At 49.0% G+C, this 9,029-nt stretch overlaps 1 protein-coding gene across 1 annotated transcript in view; it reads left to right on the forward strand.

Annotated features, from left to right (window-relative positions):
- Window positions 1–9,029, forward strand: part of Dtymk (deoxythymidylate kinase (thymidylate kinase)) — a 17,070-nt gene that overhangs the window by 5,488 nt on the left and 2,553 nt on the right. The window contains exons 3-4 of the mRNA XM_013033644.1: window positions 199–307; window positions 4,924–5,014. Coding sequence (XP_012889098.1) covers window positions 199–307; window positions 4,924–5,014 — 200 coding nt within the window. The remainder of the gene's footprint in view (window positions 1–198; window positions 308–4,923; window positions 5,015–9,029) is intronic.

Consider the following 9,029-nt stretch of genomic DNA (forward strand, 5'->3'; position numbering starts at 1 on the left):
CCCCAGGCCCGGCCTCTCCCCGGCGTGGCCGCCGCCCCAGGCCCAGCCTCTCCCCGGCGTGGCCGCTGCCCCGAGACCCCTCCAAAGGACGTGGCCTCTGGGGATCTGGCAGAATGAATCCAGAGTGAGAAATTGGGCGTCAGCCGAGCGCTCACTCACACGGGCAGCCTAACTTGAGCAGGCTTTTCTTTGTTCTAGAAAGATCAACTGAAATCGGCAAACTTCTGAGTTCCTACCTGGAAAGAAAAAGTGACCTGGAGGATCACTCCGTGCACCTGCTTTTCTCCGCAAACCGCTGGGAGCAAGTGTAAACACAGACCCCCGCCCGACCTGGCCAGGGCTGAGTGCTGCAGGACGGAGGGAAGGGGCAGGGTGGCTCAGGGCCCAGAGGCTCTGTACTCAGCAGCCCTGTGAGTCGAGGCCCCACAGCCTCCAGCGAGAAAAATCACTGCGTGTCCTCCTTCCTTAAGAATTTGGGGGCTGGGGGCGGTCATGGGACTTGAACTCAGGGCTTGGGCGCTGCCCCTGAGCTCTATCACTCAAGGCTAGCACTCTACCAGTTTGAGCCACAGCTCCACTTCTGGTTTTCTGGAGGTTAATTGGAGATAAGAGCCTCCTTTTTACTTGGGCTGGCTTTGAACCATGATTCTCAGATCTCAGCCTCTTGAGTAGCTAGGAGTACAGGCGTGAGCCATTGGTGCCCTGCTTAAACACATTTTTTTTTAAATAGCATCTTGCTGTGTATGGTTGGCCTGAAATTTTAAATTCTTTTGTCTCAGCCTCAAGTGCTGGGATCATGTGCATACAGCACAACACCTAGCTTCCCGTTAATTTATGTCATTAGGGTTGATAACCAGTACTGGAACATAAATCAGTGTATTAGCATTTACTGTCTTCACCTCCTTTTATCATACTAGATATTGCCTCCATTAATATTTTATGTATCAAGTGACTGGTGTATCCTTTCACATGATTTTGTTTACCCTTTCAACAAGTAGATAACGCATGTGGGGCTTCCTGTAGTAGTGTTTTTGTAGTTTTTGTGGGCCTGCGCTCCAGTAATGGGGTTTGAACTCAGGGCCTGGGCACTGCCCCCTTAGCATGAACGTTGATTTTTTTTTGTTGTTGTTTAAGATCGAGACTCATTACCTGAAACTTTGACTTACGGGCTAGCATTATGCCATCTGAGCCACTCCCTGAGCTCATGTCCCTTAGTTTTTTGCTCAAGGCTGTCACTCTATCACTTGAGCCCAGCTCCACTTCTGGCTTTTTGGTGGTTAATTGGGGATAAGAGATTCACAGAGGGGCTAGGAAGGTGTCTTAGTAGAGTTCTTGCCTAGCGTGAGGCCCTGAGTTTGATTCCTCAGCACCACATAAGCAGAAAAAACAGAAGTGGCTCAAGTGGTAGAGTGCTGGCCTTGAGCAAAAGAAACTTAGGGACAGCGCTCAGGCCCTGAGTTCAAGCTCCAGGACTGGCCAAAAAAAAAATCACAGACTTTCCTGCCTGTCGGGCTTGGCACCATGATGCTCATATCCTAGGAGAGTGGCCAGGATTACAGGAGTGAGACCAGCTCCCAGTCTGTGTGGATGTTGTTTAATGTGAAGGATCATGGCATCCAGTTCCCTGGACACCTCTGCCTGCCTGCAGACCCTGTGGAGCAGGAGACGGCTCCCGGGAGAGGGTGCTGGGAGTGCATTTCACCTGCCCCTGTGCTCCTTCTGTAGTCTCCAGACTTAGTTCTTTGTCTTGCATTGAGTGGCTTTCCTCAGTCCACATTTGTGGTGAACAAGAGACCATTTTTATTATATTTTATACATCTAGAATTTATAGAGGTAATTGTTGACTTTCTGTGAGAGCTTTGAAAAAAGTCATATGACTCAGATGTCTTAATTTGAAAAGGAGAATATGCCTGGTTGTACTTTATAAATAGTGGTCAGACCTCAGTCTGCATCACTGTCCATCTCTTCTGCACAGATTGCTGCCTTTTTAACTTTTTTTTTTTTTGCTAGTCCTGGGGCTTGAACTCAGGCCCTGGGTACCTCACTGTCTCTGAGCTTTGGTAGCTCGAGGCTGGTACTCTACCACTTGAGCCACAGTTCCACTTCCTGCTGTTTTGGTAGTTAATTGGAGATAAGAGTCATGGACTCTCTTGCCTAGGTTGGCTTCAGGCCTCCATCTTCAGATCTGAGCCTCCTGAGCAGTTAGGATTTCAGGCGTGAGCCACCTTGCCTGGCGCAAGTTGCTGATTTGCCAGCTGATTTGTATTCATTTTTCTTACGTCATTTCATCACTTGAGAATTTATTTCTGTTGAATGCTTCTTAGTATTTCACTGGAGTACAGCTTATAACTTAGCTACTGAAGGATGTCTTGGTTCCAAGGTTTTGCAATCATGAATAAAGCTATCGATGGATTGCATGGCGTGTTTAGTCTTCCAAAGTGGCGTATTTTATATTCCCACAAGTTACGTGTAATCCATATCCTCACGGGCCCTTGGCTTCCAGATGTTGGCCGATCTTGAAGGGGCATGGTGGCGTTTCATCTCGTTTGTGTGGGTGTGAACATGGCACGTGCACCTGACTGGGGCTTGGACCCCGGCTTGTCTGTAGTTCCTGCTCTATCACTGGAGACATGCCTCCAGCTCAGCATTTTGCTGGCCAATTTGGAAATGGAGTATCATGGACCTCAGTCCCTGTCACCTGGGTTCTCGTTCTAACGAACGTAGAAGTTTATATGTTTATTTTGGATGAAGTGTCAGCTAAAGGCCATTTTTATTGGAGTTCTTTTTCATTAGTGGTCGGTCACGAACTTCGCCCTTCAGTAATGTTTGTTTTCCTATTCTTGCATCTTGAGAATTTATTTTTTGCCAGTCCTGGGGCTTGAACTCAGGGCCTGGGCACTGTCCCTGAGCTTCTTTTGCTTAAGGCTAGCACTCTACCACTTGAGCCACAGTGCCACTTTTAGCTTTTTCTGTGTATGTGGTGCTGAGGAATCAAACCCAGGGCCTCATGCATGTGGGGCAAGCACTCTACCACTGAGCCGCCTTCCCAGCCCAGTACCTTGAGATTTTTTTTATTTTAGCTGGGTACTGATACAGGGGTAATCTACTGGACTGCACAGTATGTAGTACTGATACTGGAACAGGCTCACACCTGTAGTCCTAGCTATTCAGGAGGCTGAAATCTGAAGGTTAGGGTTCCAAGCCAGCCCAGGCAGGAAAGTCCATGAGACTTTTCTATATCTTGTTAGTCCTGGGGCTTGAACTCTGGGCCTGGCACTGTCCTTGAGCATTTTGTGCTTAAGGTTAGTGCTCTATCACATGAGTCACAGCTCCACTTCTGAATTTTAGTGGTTAATAGGAGATGAGTCTCACAGACGTTTCTGTCTGGGCTGGCTTTGAGCCTTGAGCCTCAGATCTCATCTTGAGTAGCTGGGATTATGGGTGTGAGCCACTGTTGTTGTTTTGTTTTGTCAGTCATGGGGCTTGAACTCTGGACCTGGGTGCTGTCCCTCAGCTCTTCAGCTCAAGGCTAGTGCCCTACCCCTGAGCCACAGGCTACTTCTGGCTTTTTCCTGCTTATGTGGTATTGAGGAATCGAACCCAGGGCCTCATGCATGCAAGGCAAGCACTCTTGTTTTCTTTTGTTTTTGTTTTTGGTCGGTCGTGGGGCCTGAACTCTGGACCTGGGTGCTGTCCCTCAGCTCTTCAACTGAAGGCTAGTAGTATTCTACCACTGGAGCCACAGCGCCACTTCCGGCTTTTTCTGCTTATGTGGTGCTGAGGAATTGAACCCAGGGCCTCATGCATGCAAGGCAAGCACTCCACCACTGAGCCATCTTCCCAGCCCCTCTTCTTGTTTTCTTTTGGCACGATGTACTTTACATTTATGTCTGTGGCCCATGTTGAGTTAGTCCTATGAAGTGGGTTTTATGACCATTTCTGCTTTGCCTCTACCCCTTGCTCAGAGGCCAGGCAACTGTAGTTTTGTCTGTCACTGGAAGGTTTCCAGTGAGATGGGCTGTTAGCCTATCTGTTGACGTCAGGCCCCGTGTGTGTGCACATCTGGATTTCAGTGCCTTGGGGATGATAGTTGTGGTTGTGTTGTTGAGGACATCCTTAACCTTCTGTCCATCTTGGAAGCATCACTGGCCGCTCCTGGTGCCCCTCTCCCTGTCCCCCACTGCCTTCGCCCCTTGAGTCAGGCAGCTGAGGGCGCCTCTGTCACAGCTTTAGCTGGGCTTGCCCCTACTTAGTGAGGTTAGCCCTGCTGAGTTCTGCTGCGAGTGTAGTGCCCAGGGAAAAACACACTGCATCTTATTTTAAATGAAAATACAGTGTAAAAAAAAATCCTGCCAGGCACTGGTGGCTCATGCCTGTAATCTTGTGTACTCTGGAGGCTGAGATCTGAGGATCATGGTTCAAAGCCATCCATGGCAGGAAAGTCCTTGAGACTCTTACCTCCAATAAGCCACCAGAAAACCAGAAGTGGCGCTGTGGCTCAAGTGGTAGAGCACTTGCCTTGAGCTGAAGAGCTGAGGGACAGCACACAGGCCCAGAGTTCAAGCCCCATGGCTGAGACACACAAACACACAAATTATGTGCACTTTGCGCCAGTGGTTCATGCCTGTAATCCTAGCTACTCAGGAGGCTAAGATCTGAGGATTGCAGTTCAAAGCCAACCCTGGCAGGAAAGTCCAAGATATTCTTATCTCCAATTAACCACCAGAAAACTGGAAGTGGTGCTATGGCTCAAGTGCTTGCCTTGAGCTGAAGAGCTGAGGGACAGGCCCAGAGTTCAAGCCTCAGAATGGACACAAAAAACCCCAAACAAAAAAGCATGCATGAATTGCACCATTAGGACAATTAGCATGAAGATACAAGATACAAATCAGTTCTGGGGCTCAGGAGTATTCTGTTTTTCAGGCCATTGATGAAGGAGAAGTTGAGCCAAGGTGTGACCCTTGTTGTGGACAGATATGCGTTTTCTGGTGTTGCCTTTACAAGTGCCAAGGAGGTAAGTGCTGTGGTGCCCACGGGAGCAGCCGGTGTGTGGCCAGGGGCGGCCCTGGCAGCCAGCAGGGACGGCTGCCACACGGAAGCACAGTCACCCCTCCTTGGAGGAGACAATTCTTTTTTTGTCAGTGGTAGGGCTTGAACTCTGGGCCTGGATGCTGTCCCTCTGCTCTTCAGCTCAAGGTGAGCACTCTACCGCTTGAGCCATAGCACCACTTCTGGTTTTCTACTGATTTATTGGAGATAAGAGTCTCACGGACATTCCTGCCCAGGCTGGCTTTGAACTGCGATCCTCAAATCTCAGCCTCCTGAGTAGCTAGGATGACAGGTGTGAGCCACCGGTGCCCGGCCAAGGAGACAGTTCTTAAGTGTAACCATTCATCAATAGGAAAGACTTATGTGGATGCAGGGTGTCTTCACAGACACAGCTTATTTTAGTTGGGTGGTTTCACTGCACATCAAGGATGGTTGGTTGGTAGTATGCTTTTTCATAGCCTTGCTTTGTGTCCACATGTCATGAACGAGTAGAACGTTCCTGTGCCAGGGAGCTTGTCCATCATGTATCGTAGTGGTGGACTGGACTGCACTGGCCCTTTCTGATTTTTTGTCTTGGTTTTTGAGACACAGGCTTCCTCTGTAGCCAGGACTGGCCTCACACTGATGATCTGCCTCTACCTTCCAAGTTACTTCTTTTTGTGTGTGTTGGTCGTGGGGCTTAAACTCCGGGCCTGGGTACCATCCCTCAGCTCTTCAGCTCAAGGCTAGCGCTCTACCACTTGAGCCACAGCGCCACTTCTGGTTTTCTGGTGGTTTATTGGAGGTAGGAGTCTCAGTCTTTTCTACCTGGGCTGGCTTTGAACCATGATCCTCAGATCTCAGCCTCCTGAATAGCTACAATTATAGGCATGAGCCACTATTGCTAGCTTGCTTCCTTTTATTTTTTGGGGGGTCCGGTCATGGGGCCTGAACTCTGGGCCTGGGCGCTGTCCCTCAGCTCTTCAGCTCAAGGCTAGCGCTCTACCTCTTGAGCCACAGCGCCACTTCTGGCTTTTTTTCTTTTTGTTTATGTGGTGCTGAGGAATTGAACCCAGGGCCTCAGGCATGCAAGGCAAGCGCTCTACCACTGAGCCTCCTTCCCAGCCCTTGCTTCCTATTTTTAAAACTTGAAAATGGGAGTCCCCAGCCTCACGGACCCTCTGGTTCCTTTGTGACACATCAGAGAAGTCTAGCACTTCTTTATGAATATTTCAGTGCTCATTTTTAAAAAGTTTTAGAAACATACTCTTACCTTTAAAGAGCAGTTATTTATTTACTTATTTATTTATTGTCAGTTGTGGGGCTTAAACTCAGGGCCTGGGCACTGTCCCTGAGCTCTTCCGTTCAAGGCTAGCGCACTACCACTTTGAACCACAGCTACACTTCCAGTTTTGTTTTGTTCTTTTGTTGTCGTGGGGCTTGAACTCTGGCCTTGGGCACTGTCCCTACGCTCTACCGCTTGAGCCACAGCGGCACTTCTGGTCTTCTAGTGGTTTATTGGAGATAAGAGTCTCATGGACTTTGCTGCCCAGGCTGGCTTTGAACTGCAATCCTCAGATCTCAGCCTCCTGAGTAGCTAGGATGACAGGCGTGAGCCACCAGCACCCGGCCACTTCCGGTTTTTTGAGTGGTTAATTGGAGATAAGAGTGTCATGGACTTTTCTGCCCAGCCTGGCTTCAAACCATGATCCTCAGATCTTAGCCTCTCAAATAGCTAGGTTTACAGGGTTGAGCCACTGGGGCCTGGCTCTACAAAGCAGTCCATTCTGTAGTGTTATTAAACAGTAGTACAAACTTCCCAGCTCTCTCAAAAGCTATTTGATCGTCCTGTTTATATTCTTAGTTATATTGAACCAGAATTCAGTTAAAGTCCTGTCTTTTCCTTTCATTAACATTGTACAGTTTTTATTTGGGGCCCATTGCTTACTAGGTGGGGTCCTGGGTTCAAGCCCAAACACCAAATGAAAACCTTTTATTTTTGCAAGCTTAATTTGAAGTGCGTTGGGCCTCTCAACAAAAGGCAGGTGGTGTTTGTCTTTTTGTGATAGCATCCCATGGTGATGATTAGTTGAAAAAACAATCCCTTTTTTATTTTTGTCAGTCCTAGGACTTGAACTGAAAGGTCTGGGTGCTATCCCTGAGCTCTTTTGCCCAAGGACAGTGCTCTACCACAATCCACAATGCCTGAACTACCTAAACTGGCTTTGAACCACAATCCTTAGATCTTAGGATTATAGGTGTGAGGCTATATATACATACATATATATACATACATAGTCTTTTTTCTTTTCTTTTTGTTGGTTGTGAACTCAGATCCTGGGCGCTATCCCTCAGCTCTTCAGCTCAAGGCGAGTGCTCTACCACTTGAGCCACAGCGCCACTTCCATTTTTTTCTGGTGGTTAATTGGAGATAAGAGTCTCACGGACTTTCCGGGCAGGGCTGGCTTTGAACCATGATCCTCGGATCTCAGTCTCCTGAGTATCTGGGATGACAGGCTGAGCCACTGGTGCCCGGCTACATAGCCTTTTAATTGGCCTTTTTTTTTTCTTTTTTCCCTTGATACTGATTCTGTGGTTTGAACTCGGGACTGGGTACTGTCCATTAGCTTTTTCTCTCAAGACTAGTGGTCTACCACTTGAGCTACAGTTGCACTTGCAGCTTTTTGTCTGAGACTGGGACTTGGCCTTGGTATCTGAGCTTTCATTCATTGGCTGGCCCTCTAGCACTTGAGCCGTCCCTCTAGCCCTCAGCCTTGCAGTAGGCACCTGCCCTCTGTCTCTTGTATTATGTGAAGTCTTCCCAATGGAGTACTTGGTTTGTATGGTTTTATACCATTCAGAAGACAGCAGCCGGGCACTGGTGGCTCACGCCTGTCATCCTAACTACTCAGGAGGCTGAGATCTGAGGATCACAGTTCAAAGCCAGCCTGGGCAGGAAAGTCCATGAGATTCTTACCTCCAATAAACCACCAGAAAACCAGAAGTGGTGCTGTGGCTCAAGCGGTAGAGTACTCGCCTTGAGCTGAAGAGCGCAAGGACAGCGCCAGGCCCTGAGTTCAAGCCCCATGACCAACAAAAACAGAAGACAAAGCAAACATCAGCATGCTCTAGGCGTATCTCCAGGTGGTCTCCTGACGTCCTAATGTCTGTGCTGACTCCACAGACCCTGTCCTCACCACGGTGTGTGCCTTGCGCTGGGAGGGCTTTCTAGCCTAGCTTTTTTTCAGAAATGAGGACACCATTTTTAGTGACCTGAGCCGGTTGGTAAGTGGGAACGCCATGAGATTGGCACAGCCCTGCCGTGCGGGCGGCAGTGCTCTTCCCACCTGACAGCCCCATTGCTCTTCCCGCCTGAGACCTGTGGGTGGAAGGCGATGGCCAGGGCCTAGTGCCTGTCTTGTGCCATTTGCTCTCTGCCTCCAGCTTCGGCTGGGTTGTGCTTTCTTGCTGGGAAGGTCTGGAGCGGTCTCTGGCCGCTACCCACCCCGTGGTACAGGTGCTGGTGCACGGACACCGTTCACACACAAGGTAGTCGCTCAGGGAAGCCGGCAGGTGGCGCAGGGGAGACCCACCATTGGAAAAGCCTGTACAAAAATGCTCACTAACGGTACTTTGTGTCTCACTAAAAACGACTTTTTTATTTTTATTTTTATTTTTTTTGGGTCCAGTTGTGGGGCCTGAACTCTGGGCCTGAGTGCTGTCCCTCAGCTCTTCAGCTCAAGGCTAGCGCTCTACCACTTGAGCCACAGCGCCACTTCCGGCTTTTTTTTTTCTTTTTGCTTATATGGTGCTGAGGAATCTAACCCAAGGCCTCAGGCATGCAAGGCAAGCGCTCTACCACTGAGCCAACTTCCCAGACCCACTAAAAACGACTTTTATGACTTTTTTTTTTTTTTTGCTCCAGTCATGGGGCCTGAACTCTGGGCTTGGGCGCTGTCCCTCAGCTCTTCAGCTCAAGGCTAGCACTCTACCACTTGAGC

Source organism: Dipodomys ordii, unplaced genomic scaffold, assembly GCF_000151885.1.
Source record: "Dipodomys ordii isolate 6190 unplaced genomic scaffold, Dord_2.0 Scaffold174, whole genome shotgun sequence".
In the NCBI taxonomy this organism is placed as follows: domain Eukaryota; kingdom Metazoa; phylum Chordata; class Mammalia; order Rodentia; family Heteromyidae; genus Dipodomys; species Dipodomys ordii.